The sequence below is a fragment of the Electrophorus electricus genome, chromosome 1 (genome assembly GCF_013358815.1).
Source record: "Electrophorus electricus isolate fEleEle1 chromosome 1, fEleEle1.pri, whole genome shotgun sequence".
NCBI classification, from domain to species: domain Eukaryota; kingdom Metazoa; phylum Chordata; class Actinopteri; order Gymnotiformes; family Gymnotidae; genus Electrophorus; species Electrophorus electricus.
The window spans coordinates 29,505,354-29,522,491 of NC_049535.1; the positions used below are offsets into that span (position 1 = coordinate 29,505,354).

The 17,138-nt window shown below is 39.1% G+C and overlaps 1 protein-coding gene across 1 annotated transcript; it reads right to left on the reverse strand.

Annotated features, from left to right (window-relative positions):
- Positions 1-805: 805 nt before the first annotated feature.
- On the reverse strand, positions 806-10,571 carry cbx1a (chromobox homolog 1a (HP1 beta homolog Drosophila)). The gene is made up of 6 exons (XM_026998010.2): positions 10,390-10,571; positions 7,114-7,217; positions 4,993-5,167; positions 3,533-3,716; positions 3,145-3,239; positions 806-2,165 (listed from the first exon to the last, which is right to left on the reverse strand). The coding sequence occupies exons 2-6, from the start codon at positions 7,160-7,162 to the stop codon at positions 2,021-2,023; spliced, it is 648 nt and encodes a 215-aa protein (XP_026853811.1). The 5' UTR covers positions 7,163-7,217; positions 10,390-10,571; the 3' UTR covers positions 806-2,020.
- Between the last annotated feature and the right edge of the window lie 6,567 nt (positions 10,572-17,138).

Below are 17,138 nucleotides of genomic sequence, written 5' to 3' on the forward strand. Positions count from 1 at the left end.
TAAAAATTAAAAATATTTATTGTCTCTCTCTCTCTCTCTCTCTCTCTCCATTGACTCTTCATAAATGCTTTCTGCATATTTCAAGAATTAATGTCAAATCATCAAATCAGGCTGAGTAAAAGTAGTTGCAAATGGAATGTTCATTAAAACAAGCAACACTTAATAAAAAACAGGATTTATTTATTTTTTAAAAGATGATACTTTCAAAAACGAAAAATGACAGGTTTCACATAGAAAGCGCAGGAAAGATTACAATAACCGTAACATAAAACGTCGACTGAAGGAAAGCAAAATTCCCCCTTAAAATCAGTCAAAGAAAATAGCACCACTAAAAACACAATAAGTATTGAATGGGAGATCGAGTCACTAAACCAAAAACCAACTGAATCAACTAAAAAAAACTAGGGTTTAAGTGGTAGTCCAGCATTTTTAAAAAAAGTTGCTCCAATGGCAATATCCAGGTTTGACGGGGGAAAGTTTTTCAGAAGTAGTGCTTTATACGTTTAGACTTGTGCCATTTTACAGATACGCCTTGAAGCAGTTAATCAGAACTTTTCTGAAAATACTTTTTAGGTGATGGACTCTGTTCAGTTACTAAGGACAACAAAATCGTTTTCTCCAAGTGAAATGCAGCGTTTTGATACAACACTGGTTTGATGTGAAACTACCCACTGGATAGTTTTCTCCAAGTAAAATGGCCAGGTAAAAATCTCCTTGCTGACCTTTAAACATAAATCACACTGACAGGGTTTTGGGGAAAAGTAGTTTTCAAAGCTGAATTGTAACACATTTTTAAACTGATTTTTTTTTTGGGGGGGGGGGGGGGGGGCAATAAATCTGAGGCATTACCTCAAAATGTCATGGTTGAATACCTTGTGTGTGATCTGGCTTCTATGAAATGCAGCTGACATGATAAAGTCCCAGTCAGGATTAACTGTGAAACATTTAAGTACTGCTGAAGGTTTTAAACAGCATTGCAATTTCATGCAGTGCCTCCAAAATAGGAATTCTTAGAATGTTCCTTCCCTTACTTTAAATCTAAAATCACTGATAAATCTATTTAAACAAAGAGATTAGGCAAATACAGAGGAAAACCCATTATTTACTGAGTAACACAAGAGGTAAAACAGTACAGCAAATAAACAACTGCTGTTTCTCAAACAGAACCCTAACAGCAGCAAACTTCAGTATTGCATCTGTGATGTCATGGGGTGCCATGTCAGAGCTTTGCACGCTTTGAGTGATGACTCCTGCATCGCTGTCTCATAACACAAAACCCTTCCTTCCTATTGCATTTACTGCATCAACCACAGCCACACTATAGAACATTCTGGACCTACCACATAGAGCACTGGTGGCTGCTGCTGCTAATGAGACCATGTCCTCGGTTGCAAGGAGCTAGGACTGGAATCCTTGGAGCATGGAATAAACACTGCATACTTACTGCAGTACTTAGTGGGAGCCCATATTTAAAAGATCAATAAAAACTTACATATACAAGACAACATTGTATAGAAAGAAAAAACAAAAACAAAAACATATATACATATATCACTTTTTTGTACGTATGGACATTAAGGAATCATGGCCCTTACATTCTTACAGCAAACATGTAAAATATTAAGGTAAAACTTATAACCCAAAACAAACCTGCAAGACAACCCACTAGGAAGCTGCCAGCACTGATCTCGAGTGATCTAGCAGCTTGGTAGACTACTTTTCCCATACCCTCAAAAAAAAAAAGCTAATGAAAGGAGGAGATATTAAATGGAGAAGGGATTCTGTGGTTAGTATAGAGAAAAACATCCACTTTGTTCCCTTAAGGACTTTCCAACTCAATGTTCTCCAGATGACCTCCAATTCTGCATTCTTGTGAGTTCTACACAATATCGAGTGTCCATGGTTTATGGCAAGAGTTAAAAACAGCAAAAAGCTTTCTGCTGCCCCATCCTTGTTCCTCTCCTCCTAACATCACCCAATGTTTCTTAGCCACCCACTGACAACACCACCTGTCCGTTGGTTAGTTCTTGTCATCTTTCTTCTCCTCTTCCTCCGTGGGGTAAGAGTGCCATGTGAGCCGTTCCTCGTAAAAGGAAATGACAACCTGTGGGCACTTCACATTGGCTTCCTTTGCTGGCACAAGATCTGCCTCGTCTGAATTCTTCCTGCAGAGCAACATTACACATACAGTAAAGCTCAAAGTGAGGCCAACCTTGCTATATAGACTTATGAGTCAACTATATGTCAGAAAGAAATGCTTTCATTTACACACTAAAATGTGAAAGGGAAAAAAGACATCCAGATCCTTTTCCAAGACGACAGTGAAAAATCTTGCATTTACAAGAATCCCTACCTATCTTTTACTCACTAAAGTATAAACCAGGAATGGATAACACCAGTCATGTCTCTATTATATTAGGCCTTTCATGGTTTTAGCTGTTACATAGAAAAGAAACTGCCATGCTGTGGCTTTGCAGGGCTAGATATGCCCATCCCTGGTGTAGGTTCCAGCCAGTGTGATTAGTCATCTACAAGAGCTCCACAGACAGATCCAACTGCACACAAAATATATAGTTCTCTGTGACATGAAAGAAAATCACAACTGTCTTTCACAACACAGGAACCCTTGACGGATTCCAGAGCCATATATTTACCACACTACCTCAAAAAAACTTTCCACCTGTCCACGCTAAACACTGCAGGTGGGGCTGCACCACCTCAGCATATGTGCATGCAGAGGCAGGCTATGCGTAGGCACATTTGCTATGCTTCCAAGTACTAGTCTAGAAAAAGGCTTGTGCACATGGTACATAAATCATAGGATCCAAAGGAGAGCAGAGTCAAGAATGTAGATTTTACAGTGCATGTGTGTATTCGAAAGGAACACACCGACTGATGTGCATTTGGGCTTTAACAATCATGCTAGTGGGTTTTTGTTGTTTTCTTCTTTGGTTTTGCCTTCTGTGGGCTATTCTATATGGATATTACACTGCTTAGGTTTTTTCAGAGCTGGAACAGAAACAAAACTGTGCCCTGGCTGAGGGTCGTCAGAAACAGGCCAAGATGGTCTTCCCCACAGCCTCATACCTGATTGACTTGGAGGCAGGAGTTGTTGTTTGGGCAGAACTAAATATCTCCACTTACCACTTCATGAGGAACATCAGTTCTCCACTGGAATCTGTGGCTCCAATAATGCGCTCAGGGTCCAATCCCCGCGCAAAACCCCTGGGTTTTTCTTGCTGCAGGAAATCCAGATTAAGAACACGTTCCAACCTTCAGGCTGCAGTTCAAATGTGGGCTGCCATTTTGAGTCTCTGAGTAGGTACGTTAACTGCAGCTGAAGTGTCGCTATTCTCAGAAATGAAAGTGGTTCTCATCTGATACACCTTCAGTTGACAACTGATTTCTCAGTAAAAATCAGATTCATTTCTCTGTTAAATTCTTTTTTTTCCCCCCCTTAATATTTTTGTGAAATTGAGTCCAGGGCTAAACTCAGTAGGCATGTCCACAAAGCAAGGGCACAGAATCTCACCTCGTCTTTCCTCTTCTTAGGCCGGCTTTCTTCACTGCCCGCTTCGTTGTCCGACTCACCCACTTTCCTCTTGGTGCCCACCTCCTTTCTCTCTCCCTCGCTGGCCTTCTTTTGAGACTGTAAGAACTCTGCTATCAGGTCTGGACAGTCAAGGTTGTCTTCAGGTTCCCAAGTGTTGTCTTCGCTGATGAGGATATTCAAACGGTCATAAAACTGTCTCTCTAGAGTCAGTTGTTAAAACACACTGCAGGAATAACAATCTTTAAATAGAAACTAACATGGGTTGCAGGGGTCATGAATACCAGGATGGGATTCCATAAATTCGAGTCTGTGCTAGAGAGCTTAGTGTTGTTTTTTCTATTGATCACTGTGGTCTGATAAATACCTCGGCACTTTGTTGAGGATTTAAAAAAAAAATAAAAAATAAATAAATAAAAATAAAATAAAAATCGCCATACAAGCAAGAGAACCAATTCACAGGTTGTAAAACACTAAGACCACTCATTACTTTTAAAACCTTTCCAGTTTTAAAAGTTCAATGAATGCTATGAATGCTGTTTCTGCACATAAATAAAAGAAATGATGATTTAGTGCTGGCCTAAATCAACTGCACCAAATTCAGTGACCAGAGAACTCTTAAGATGGCTTTACACTGCGATTCTACCAGTCTTCTACATTTGCAGCAGGTCATACTGTACAAGATGCTGCAGGTGAAATCTTGACCAAATTCCATGAGTGAGTGTGTGATCTCACATGTGCTGAAAGTCAAACTATACAATAAAGATTTTCTGGCAATAAACCCAGAATAATAGAAAATTATATTCTGTTTTGTGTCCATATGCCATTTAATTTTGCCAAAATGAGACATCAAAAATGCACTCTCTCCAGAGCCACAATGAACAAAATGGCTTTGAGGTCCTCATACTTTGTTTTAGTTTGGCTATATAACCATTCATTTGTAGTTGACATGTGGGGGGGGTGTGTGGCTACTGCCTATTGGTTGTATTCAGATGTTCACCCTAGCAGTAGTTACACTGTGAGATTTTTGGAGACAAATTTAGGAGCAAGGCTGTCTTTGGTCACAGAGGCTCTAAATCGGTTGCCATCGAGCATGACATTGGTCGATGAATAGCCAAAGAAAAATTGCACAATCTGCAATGTTCGTCTACAGCAGCATAGTCTCAGTCTGGCTTTAGCCTTGCTGTGCAATGGGAAAAACAAAACCCCTTAAAGACTTTGAATGCTTATGCAAATATAAAGTTCTCTCAAACTAAACTTGGGAATTTTCAGGCCATACTGCTAGCCACATTATTTATTTATTTTTAACCAAAGGCTGCATCTAGGATATAAGCTATTATGATATTTGAATGATACATTAATGTAACATGCAGTTCCAGGTCAGAGGAAAACAGCAACAACTGCAGAAGACCCCTGCGCTTGCATGTGTCTAGTGCACTCACTCTGAAAAACCCTTCCATTTGAGGAGGTACTCAGTCCTGCCCTTGACTACGCGCCGGTCCAGAACTTTCTCGACCACATACTCCTCCTCCTCCTCCTCCACCACTTCCTCCACCTTCTTCTTGGTCTGTTTCTTTCCACCAGTGGTCGCCAGCTTGACATCTGCCTGTGGGGGTACTAGAGAGCAGAAATGTTTGAAGAGCTGGTAAACAAGTTATTTTTCTTGATTATTTCAACAAATAGGTTGGTACTGTAGAAAGAAAAGAACAAACATATACTGATGGTACATCTCTGATGGGTTTCAAGCCAAAAAAAACCTTCAGTTTATTCATTCCAAAGTTTAAGCGGTGTCCGATTTCAGGTGTGTAGACCTTACATAAAACAATCTTCAAGACCCAACAGCCTCTCTTCACATCCCACTAGTTTGCAATATTAAAGCAACAAATAAATGATAATCTGCACTGAAGTAGTGAAATCCACCTAAATCTATTCAGGCACAACTCTGAGCAACCCAATTCAAAGTCAGAATAATTTGATCAGGCAGATCAGACTAAATGGTCTCAGAAAAAGCATGGTGTGGTTAAGGTAGCCTTATTTTTTCCATTTCTATTACAGCAAAGCCATCAGGCTCTAGATCTCTAGTCCTCATGTACCTAAAAGGCTACCCAGCAGATGATCATCTGGACTTTATAGGTAATCACATTCCAGAAATGGCAGATATCACCACTGTATACAAACTAGTACTCAAAACACCTTTTCATTTCATTCATATTGCTGTAAGATTTCAATGCCTGTTATTAGATACTTCCCGTTGCCAAACATCAACTCATCTTAAATACTCCTTTTCTATATGATGGAGCATATAATCTGTCTGAACATGCATTGCCTTCAAAGCAGAAGTTACAGCATTACTTGGAAATAAACCATATATCAAACATGTCCAGTAGCAAACGATGAGAACATTACATCTATTTTTACTCAAAAGATGATCCATGGTGGGATATTCCCTTCATGTTCCTATCCATCATATGACAAAAAATCTCAACCTGGTAAGCAGTGAGCCTGTTTTGAAACATGCCATCACTTGTAAAGTTCCCCTTGTGGATTCACTCCAAAAAGAAATGAAATAAACCCACTTATACACCACACAAATTCACAAACACAAATTCAGCACATCCTAAACATTAACCAAATTTCCACAAAGGAAAAACAAAAGTAGGCAGGATGATGGTTTTTCTTTCTGCATTTGAGAGCTGATAAATGACAATCATAAATCCAATTTGAATGTTAAGAGAAAAATCATTTAGTTACTGTATTGCTGTAGTTTTCTGTAAAACACACACATACATTGACTATGTCCCTTAAGTTCTACAAAGACCCTGATGATCAAATATTTAAACATGAATTTTAGGTCTACATTGGCCAGAGAATGTGTGATCAATTCGCTTCAAATAGTCAATAGTGGCTAACTTTGCAAAATCATCTGCCAATTTATCACCACTGATCAGTGATGAACTTCTTTAGTCCCAAATTAGCTTGCTCCACAAAGCCCCTCCTCTAGATGGCATCATGGGGATAAGACACAGATGAGAGGGGATTGGTGGAAAAAGGAACAACTAACAGAAGCCATGAACCCAATGTGGACACAGAGAATATACCCACACTAACATCCAATCAAGGATAGAAGTGGGAAGAGTTTGAACGTTCAAACTTTGGATGCTCCAAATTAAGCAACAAACCTGCATGAAAATTATTGCTGAAACTGGAAAGCAGTATAATATAGGTTTAGCATATGCACCGCGAGCATTCATGTCCTCTCTGTAAAGTGATGTTTCAGAGGCACAGACAGTGACAATCTGGCCACAGCCAGAACTGTGGCTGCTCATCCGCTGAACTAATTAAAGCAAAAACATCAGCACCAAAGAATGGCCAACTACCAATTATCCTATCAATAGCAATAATATACAACTGTAACCAATTATCTACCAATACAGATGCAATTCCAGCAACTTGTAAAACTGCCACCGTGAAGCCAAATCTCCTCCACCCACCCCCAAAACACAAGACAGAGAGACGACAACACAGTGAATTGAAGGTTAGTATAGTAGAAAGATGTGAGACACCTGAGGTGACACTGGGAGCATCACTAGTGGTGCCTGCAGGCCGGCTCATACTCGTCAGGGCAGAGTCTGTGGAACCTTCTGGTTCCTTGTCAACGTCAAAAGAGCTGAACAGAGCAAAAGTGTGGATAAGGGGGAGGGGGAGGGGGTGGGAAGGGTCACAGTTCATGAATCAAGTGATATCAGAGAAAGAATAACAATGCAGCATAAAATATCATTGATAAGATTACACAGCATTATTATTACTATAAATACTATCAATTGTATTATTGCACAAAGTAGCCAATTGCTAACACCGGCACAGTTATTGCAGACAATGTACAAACCACTGTGCTAGTGGGGCTTTTAACTTTTAACCAATAAACCTTTGAACCAATCAAGTTTCGGTAAAATGGTTTACTTGGAATGATACAGAGAAACTGCATTATTATGTCATGTGTAAAGCACTGAATTAAAAACACTGAAGTAGTGATACTTGTAGCCTACAAAATAGAAAAGCTTTTCAAACTATTAGAAGGTAAGTATGACATGACTACTGCCATAAAAAGACTATTAAATGTTAACAGATTAAATTCCAACTATTAACAAAGTTCATTAAAAATGGCAAAGAAAAAACAATCATAGTAGTGCTAAGACACTGCTGTAATTTGCTTATTGCTATAAGGTGACATGTATTGGATGAAAAGTACTTGTGTGGTTAGTCTGTGGGTTTTTATTGTCTACTGTCACATAAAATGCTTGAAAGGTGTTTGAGCAACAAAGTAAAACACTGATTACAATCAGCTCTTACGCTACCTGTTTTCAAAGCAGTAACACTTTGACGGGTATAAAGGTCATCAGATGAAAAGTCTCTACTAAAACTTGTGAACTGCCAGTAACTCCCCACTCACCAGAGCCATTATGAACAAAACAATGGTTATGGTCACTAACATTTGCTACAGGCCAGAACTTGATTGTAGGTTACATACTTAGGATTTGGGGATGGGGTGCTTTAGGCCTCATTCACACAGACCAGTTTTAATCACTTGAAAGCCTACATGCCATTTCATAGGGTCAAAACCACTCATAGTACATTCTAAGCCTATGATCAAACCAAAAAAAGAACATAGGGAAGTCTGATTACAGATAGAGTTAGGATTAATGAATTTAGGAGTGACTGTAAGATAAGCCATTTATAAAGGAAGCACCCCTGCAAGAGAGAATACAGCAGCTGAGCACAGTGGAATTTCAGTGACAAAATTAGACAAGCACCCGAGAACAGAAACAAACCAAAAAACAAGATTAAATCACTCATAGCACAACTGCACAATTTCTCACATAACGAACTGGTTAACTGCTACAGTTGATTTACTAAAATGATACAAGTAATGCATTTCATTTCAGCAGCCATAAGTTTTACTGTGTGCTTTGCCTGCACAATGCAAAGCAGAGTGAGTGTTCTGTCCAATCACGGGTGTTCACATAGCCTGACAAATTTTAGCAGGATGTGCAGAGACTATTCAGAAGTGCATAATCACTCAATAGCAATTGTCACAATAGAGCATACAGCAAGCAGTAGTTGTATCTGGTATAGCTAATTTGTCCATTCAAATTGGCAGCAAACACCTTCTCTCATTGTACCTTTTTCTTCATCAACTTTGTGAGACCACTAAAACACTCATTTGTTACTGATTACAGGATGCTGCCTGGAGAGCATGACATGAATTTTAGAAACAAAACTCCTTTCTTTAACGTCCTAGAAGATTTAGTGCCTGGCTTTAACCTCATGAAAAAGGACAGAATGTGTATGTTTTAAAGAAGACACAAACACTGTTTATCTCTTGTCCAAGTCTGTGAATTAGTGAGATTTAAGTACCATGTACCTCTGAAGACCATACAGCACCATCAAAAAGCAACCTTCTCCTTGTACAGTAAATTCAGATTGGAGTCTCAGTCCACACACTACCAGCTCATCTCCTACATGCACATCTCTCTGCACACCTGCTGGCAATATCTACTAAAACAGGAACAGCCATGCATTCTGACCTTTAATACCTGATTGCCCTGTTCGTCAATAACACATAAACCAACAAGGTTTGTGACAAGGTTTTCTGAAAATTGAGCACATGCAGGTTGCTTCAGGACAGAAATTTGACACTTGTGCATCACTTACACAAATCTGAATGAGCATGGCAAAAAAGAAAACAAAAACAACACACCTCTGCTCATTCGCTAAGCCTAAATGTACTGGAAAAATAATTAAAATTCATTGTTGTTTGCAGTCGTTTATAATCAGCATCGTCCCGTGACAAAATAAAAATTAATATTTTTGTGAATTTTTCATCTTCTAAACTCAACACGAGAAGGGTTTTATAATTTCTAGATTAGTTCAAATCACAAAATTGAAACTCAAACATGTGCAATGTAAACTAGTGGTGATGTGTCGATGCGAGACACCCGATTCCTTGACCTTTTCTACCAGCAAGTACTTTCGCTTCCGGTGCGGGTGAGCGCAAACACATCGGTAACTAGAATATTCGACTCGGTACATGGAACAATATCTTACATGTAGAACACATAAGCAAATCAAGTTTTACTTCAATCTGAATTCACATAGTAGGAATCAATGCATAGTACATCCGTGCTAAAATCAGTACCGTTGCCATGCTGACGAACGCAAGGGAAATCGTTTTTATTTCTTGCAAGTGGAGTGGGTTGAACCAACAAGCAGCGCTTACTACATTGCTCACTAGCTTCTTTAACGTTACCTCTTGCCCTGCTACACTGGCTGGCTAGCCTAAGACTGTACAAAAATGGTAACTAATGGAAACCGTCCACATAAATTAACTGCATCCAAATTAGTTTCCAAATTACTATGTGGAATTCGCTGTGTTTAGAAATCCCCTGTTAGCTACGGGCACAAGACGGACCAATGAACTGCTCCGTCGACACTAACCTATCCTAGCTAACTTGGCTAACTAAGGGCTAGCAGCCTACATGTATCGCTAATGGCTGGCTGGCAAACCTTACACGCCTGGTTCTCCATGTTGACCTGGAACAGAGCTGAAAAATAACTAGATACGAACTGCTAAATCAACCAATAAGAAAAATTTCAGACTCAGCAGACTGTTTTCACTACTCAATGGGTATTTGTTTGCCGTTTGAAAATAATGCAACTAGTGTCGTCAGTTTATTGCCATGCATTCAAAGGTGATCACATTTTTTGAATATGGTGTTGCTAGCACACCCCTCTGTAAGTTAATATTAGTTAAAATGCAGTGAGCATAGAATACGACTTACCGTTAGATTAATAAAACAACGTTGCGACACCCAACTGAGTGTTAAATTAAAAACGTGTTAAAAGTGCTGCAAAATGATTTTTCACAATGTTTGGTGGAAATAGACCCCGTAGACAGACAAAAGGTGCACGCAGTCTTTGCAACCCGCCAATTCTGACGAGCGTGCTTATGCTGGAGACTGTAGAATCCTGGGAATTGTAGTTTTCTTTCCAAGCAGAGCGTACTGGTCCGTTTGCCTGTAAAAGTTTGAGAACGTTTTAGAATTTCTCGGGTTTCTGCGCGAACATACCTTAATTGTGATCTTATTAGTATTTGTCATAATGACAATGAGTTAAACAAGCATTACATTGCGATTGCATTACTGAACAAATGGTTTTACAGTCAAGGTCACTGAAGGAAAAAAGTATGAACTCTAAGCTAGTTAATATGTTAATTATTGGCAATAGCATAAAATAAAGGCTTGCTGTTGCTGTTAACTAGTCTCACACAGAAGTAAGTATTTTGGTACATTTTCAGTTTATTTATAGGGACTCAGATTTAGATCATGAAAATTGTATCTAAAATAAAGAATTTCTTCAATTTGTGACATTCTGTTGTTGATTTCCTTCTTTACTGTCAAGCAGTATGACCAAACCTCTCTCAAGGATTGTAAGCTATCCTAGCCCTGGACCAGCAAAGCAGCACCACACCATCATGCTTGACAGTTGGGTTAAGGTTTTGATGTTTGGTGGTTTGCAAAGTTTTGTATGGCAGTAGTCTCTAAATATAATGTTGAGTACATTTACCAAAGAACTATTGAACACCACTCTTGTTCAGTGTTTTTCTTATGATAGACTCAAGAACATGATATCTTGTGCAATGAATGTGTGCAGATTCTTAGATCTTTGTGGTGTGTTTGAAGATTCTGTGCCATTCATGTACACTCATCTTTGTTGAATGACCACTGATCATACTGAGTTTCTTGTAGTTGTAGGTTGTATGCCTAATTGATGGAAACCCAAATCTTTAGAAATGTTGTGAGACCTTTCAGTTTTATTAGCTTCAACTTTTCTTCAGTTATGCAATAAAATGCTTTAAATATAGAATTTGCTACTGTGAAGGACATGTTGTTTTTTTTATAACGTATATACAGTATGACAGGGTGCAATTATAAAGTATTGGAAACATCTGACTTCTGTTTTACTTAAAAAATCATTAAAAATGACATCTAACTATAATCTCTAAACTGAAAACAGATTGTTTGGTTTAAGGGTTTACCAATTTGTCATTTATTTATATTTATTTCCAATGAGACACGTACAATGCACTTGCATATAACCAGTTCCAGCACACCAAAGATTTATGGTTGTTCCAAAATTCCAAAACCCAGCAGAAGATCAAGGTGACCTGCTCTAAGTTGTTATGGTTAATACTTTCAGCACTGAGTTATGGTGAGTTATGATTGCGACTGATGCGTGTGTGTGTGTGTGTGTGTGCGATGCATTAGGAGGAATGGGTGATGACAATTTATATATATATATATATATATATATATATATATACTCAAAATAATCAATTGTCATCACCCATCCCTCCTCATGCATTGTGGGAGTTGTCTACTGTATTACTTGTAAGAGATGCAAATCATCTTTATGTTGGAGAAACAAAGAGAAGGCTTGCTGATTGGTTTGTTGAACACCTTCGGACCATCAGAATGAAAGATTTGTCATTTCCAATGGCAAAGCATTTTAATAATGCTGGACCATAATTTGTTATCTGTCTGGATCTCAAGGTCCTACAGAACTATAACTTTGCTGTTTTCCACCACTCTCTGTGGCTCTTCTGAATTGGGGGTATACATCTCATATGTCTTACATATTTTCCTGTATAAGATTCCTGCTACTTGGTTGTGTCTCTTAGTGTATGCTGTCTCTGTAGCATCTTGCACCCTGCTACTTGGTGCTCTTTTGCACAGTTTGTATCTTGGGTATTGTCCGGTGTGATATACCGCTGCTTCAACTGACTTATTGCTTAGTGTTTGTTCTTGTACTGCTATAGAGCCTCTGTGCCTCTGTCTTTCATTCCTGCCTTTTCCAGCCATTGGTGGGATTGTTTTACATCAGACACATTTGCTGTCTGTCAGTGGTACATTTCATAGAGATTAACTTGCCATAGCACCTACTCTGTTTCCATGGCACCCTATCTGCTTAAGGCACTCTTTCTTCAGTCTTCCTTGGAGGCCATTGCTTGGGTGTCATCATGGATGGGCCTTTCCTTCACATTTCCACCTGGTTTACTGCCATTACGAGAGATTTTTTTTATGGTCTTGATGTCAGCAGCTTCCAGCTCTTCTATTGACCAGCTTATTGTGTCTGCTGGGTATCTGATGATGGGCAGATACATGTTTATGGCTTTGATCTTATTATTCTCATTCATCTGGATCGAGTACCTATTACCCCGTGGAAGTACTTGGGTGTTGCTGTTCTTTATTGTTTCTGCCTCATGGTTCCTATGTGATTGGTGAAGCCCTAGGTATTTGTAGCTGTCCACCAGGTTTGTCATATGGCCTTGTGGTATTTCAATCGAGGACAAGGGAGGGGCAAGAGATAACAGAGTGGGTGAATGAGGTCTTGGAAGCCCTAACCAGATGCTTCAGAGACACATTGTACAAACCTAAGCATAAAACCTGTAAGAAAGTATCATACATACATATCATACAGTGTATAATAATAATAATAATAATAATAATAATACAGGATCAGAAATAATAATAAATGAACAAAAGCATATACAAGAATTCCTTCAGAATGATCCATAACATGAAATCCATTTATAATGCAAAGGTATACTACACTGACAAGAAAGTTGTCATGACACAAAAAAGGGAGACAGGCATCCGTACTCAGGAGACAGATGTCCATACTTGGGGGACAGGTGTCTATACTCAGGGGGATAGGCATCTATACTAGGTGATAGGTGTCTATACTCAGGGGGATAGGCATCTATACTAGGTGATAGGTGTCTATACTCAGGGGGATAGGCATCTATACTAGGTGATAGGTGTCTGTACTCAGGGGGATAGGCATCTATACTAGGTGATAGGTGTCTGTACTCAGGGGGATAGGCATCTATACTAGGTGATAGGTGTCTGTACTCAGGGGATAGGCATCTACACTAGGTGATAGGTGTCTGTACTCATGGGGCGGGCGTCTGTACTCGACAGAGGAGGAGCAAAGGTGGTGGCTTGCCGTAGATGCATCGATGACGTATACATCCACAACTAAAATTTATAATGAGGAAAGAAAAACAGAAAACTGTGTATTCAGATCAGTCTAGTCCAATTCAAATGCTGCATTGAGATCAAGCAGCATGAGGAAGGAGATGTAACCATGCTATAGCCTTAGTAATTTATTACCTTAAACAGTACCATTTCTGTACTGTGATAAGGCCTAAATGCTTTGTGGAATATTTCATGCATACGATTCCTATAGAAGGTTTATCTTTGCTGAGCTATATCTATCTTTAGCATCTTATAAATGAAAGCAAGTTTTGAAATTGTCCTGTAGCTGGACAACTCATAGAGACCAATTTATAGTTTCTTTCAAAGGTCTGATAACCACTTATTTTAAAGTCTATTTTTTCCTGCATTATTTCTATATGTTAATTCATATAGTGGCTCAAATATATAATACTTTCTGGTGAAGTGAAGGAATCCAGACAGTCTAACAATCTAATAATATTGCTCTACCATATATTCTTGTATCAGTTGTGTGCCTAACTACTTTTATAAGGGCTGATGTGCATATATTGATGTTCAGATGTCTTATTAATAATAGAGTATACATATTACAAAGTTCTTATGACAGCGTTCCTGTTAAAGGTAAGGCATACACTAATATACCCAACAGTTTTGCATTAAAACATGTTCATTCAAAGCCCATTAATTGAAAACTCTCCATTAAACACATAACACCAGTTCTATCAGTTTATATATTATCTTGATTGGCCTGCAGTGCTCATGTAATTTATAATGTGATAACTTCACAGTCAAAAATCTTCCATGGGTAGACAGCATGCAGGCTGGTGTAAATGCAACCTATCTGTAATAACTGCAGTATTTCACCTAAAAAAATTATATTAGTTATGGGTCATTACCATCTTGGTAAAGACATGGCAGCAAAATATGAGGCGAAAACCGAAAAATCTCCAGCTTAAGTGTGTATACAACTAAGATCCAAGCACTAAATCCAAGCACTAAAATGTTGCACTTTGAGGCCATCAGCCTGGTTCACCAGTCTCTCTTCTTTCTAATCACCTTTCCTTTACAGGTTGGTAGAACATGACACGAATGGGGCTAAGAGGACATTTACCCCAAGGCTGTTTCCCCTCCCTAAGACCTTTAGACATTTGTCTTCCCCAGCCCCCTAACATGCATTTTTTTTCTCTCACCCTTGTAGACATGTTCTTACTCATGACTGAGCAACTGTATCCACAGGCATCTAAGCTCACTGACTTTAAAAGTGAAAACAGAGCTAGTAGACCAACATATTTACAAGCAAAGCAGAAAATTACTTTAGCTTTCCTAACCCCAAATACTATGTGTACACTAAGGGCTTGATTCATATGAACATCAGACCACTTAGGCCTGTGTCAGGTCCAAAGAAGAGGTTCTTTGACTGACAGATGAAATTGTTACTGAAATCCATTCAATGTGGTGCCCATGTTGCAACCAAGCAGAAGGCTTAGAGGGTTTGCATGACTCAGTGGTTGGTGTATGGGAATACGATTTTGTATGATTTATTTTATGTGTTCTGATTTCTGCCTTATGCAAATAGTTTCTTATTATAAGATAATGGCCATTCCAATAAACATGGCCTGGAATTTTCCATAAGGCACGCGCTTCTCTGAAATGCTCACAGACTTTCATATCTTACTTTATTCTTACACTCTGCCTTGGTTGCTACAGTGACCACCCTGGCCCAATCTTGTTCTGAAAGCATTTTTGTCTGTCCTTGAATAGAACTATCTTTGCACAAAAGTAGAAGTCTCGCGTTCACTGTTTCCTTATGCCCTTCTCTCACTCAGTCTCTCTCTCTCTCTCTCTCTCTCTCTCTCTCTCTCTCTCTCTCTGTTTGTCTATTAGAAAGACATACCAAGGCTCCATATTCCTTAGAAATTTCTTGTTTAAATTATATTTCAGTTATCATTTGTCTTTCTGCAACAGTGGTCTTTGTAGCTCTTTGTTGGTAACATTTGAAGTTTTGAAAAATTTGGAACTGAATATTTCATTAAACAATCACACACACACACACACACACACACACACACACACACACACACACACACACACACACACGCACACAGAATGTGCATCAGAGGACCCGTACTGTGTGCTGTGGGCGAATGTTGGGTGGCCCTGGATGAACAGGGAGGGGTAAAAACAATGTGTTCTGCTTCATTAGCCTCTTGTAGCACTTTTGATGCACATCATCATTTCTCACATTCAGCCCAGTCAATTAGCACTAGCACGAAGGTGACTTTGGTTAGAACTTTCAAGAATTTCTCAATTCATCAAAACCTGCATTTGATAACTGATTGTTCAATATAGAAGTGGAGATTTTTGTTGATCTTGATTTGTACACATTCACTACACATGTTAGAAATATTATATTTACATTTTCTTCTATTTCATCTATGTATTAAAAAACCTAATGAATGGATATTCAGTTAGAGACTCAATCTCACGTGACCATGTTTCACTGTTCCTGACACCAGCATACAGACCTCTCATCCACAAGAACAAATCTGCAGTAAAGATGGTCAAAGAATGGCCCGATGAAGCCGCCTCGTAATTCCAAGACTGTTTTGAATGCAAAACAAACAAGTCCCAGGTACAGAGGAGGCACAGACATGGATTTGGACATCCATGGTGCTGTAAAAACATAAAGATCTTTCCAATCTAGAAACCATGGATGAACTAAGAGGGCCATAATTTTCTAAAAGACTGCACCAGTGTCTGTAAATCTGGTGACATTGCAGCATATAATTACGCCAGGTCAAATCTGACCAAAAAAACCCCTGTCTTCATATATGCCTATTGTTTTGTCTTATTGTCTTATCCTTTGCTCATACAACTGCACTGGAGAATAGCCTGACAATGTTTCACTATACTGCACAGCCCTGTATTGGTATAATGACAATGAAGTTGAACTGAACTGAAATTAATTGAAAAGGTATTAAGAAAGTCACACGGCCACAGCCAGCATGTAGAGGATCACTTTAACACTGCTGACACCCGAAGCCTGTGGCAAGGCATTACTGTCTACAAGACCAAGCTTGCCTGCTCCTACAGCAACATCACACCACCATTGAGCTCAGCACGAATCCCGACCACAGGAGATGATAATGTTCTCACGCCAATGGGTGAACCCACACAAAGTTGCAGGCCCTGATGGAGTTCTAGGATGGGTGCTGCACGACTGCAGTGAACAGCTAGCAGAGGTATTTACAGGAGTCTTCAGCCTGTCTTTTTCTCTGGCAATGGTCCCAGGTGTCTAAAGTCAGGAGCTGCTAGGCAAGCTATAAGACACGGGTACATAATGTGCATTGGAACCTACTATTTCAATGCAGTCACTACAAGTCTGATGAGCAGAGTTGTGATCAAGAGTCTACTTGGAAGCTTCATTGAAAATTATGGACTATCTACAATGCAATATGATTGACACATATATGCAAATGAAGAAGGTGCAGTAGTTATGATAGTGTCAGGCA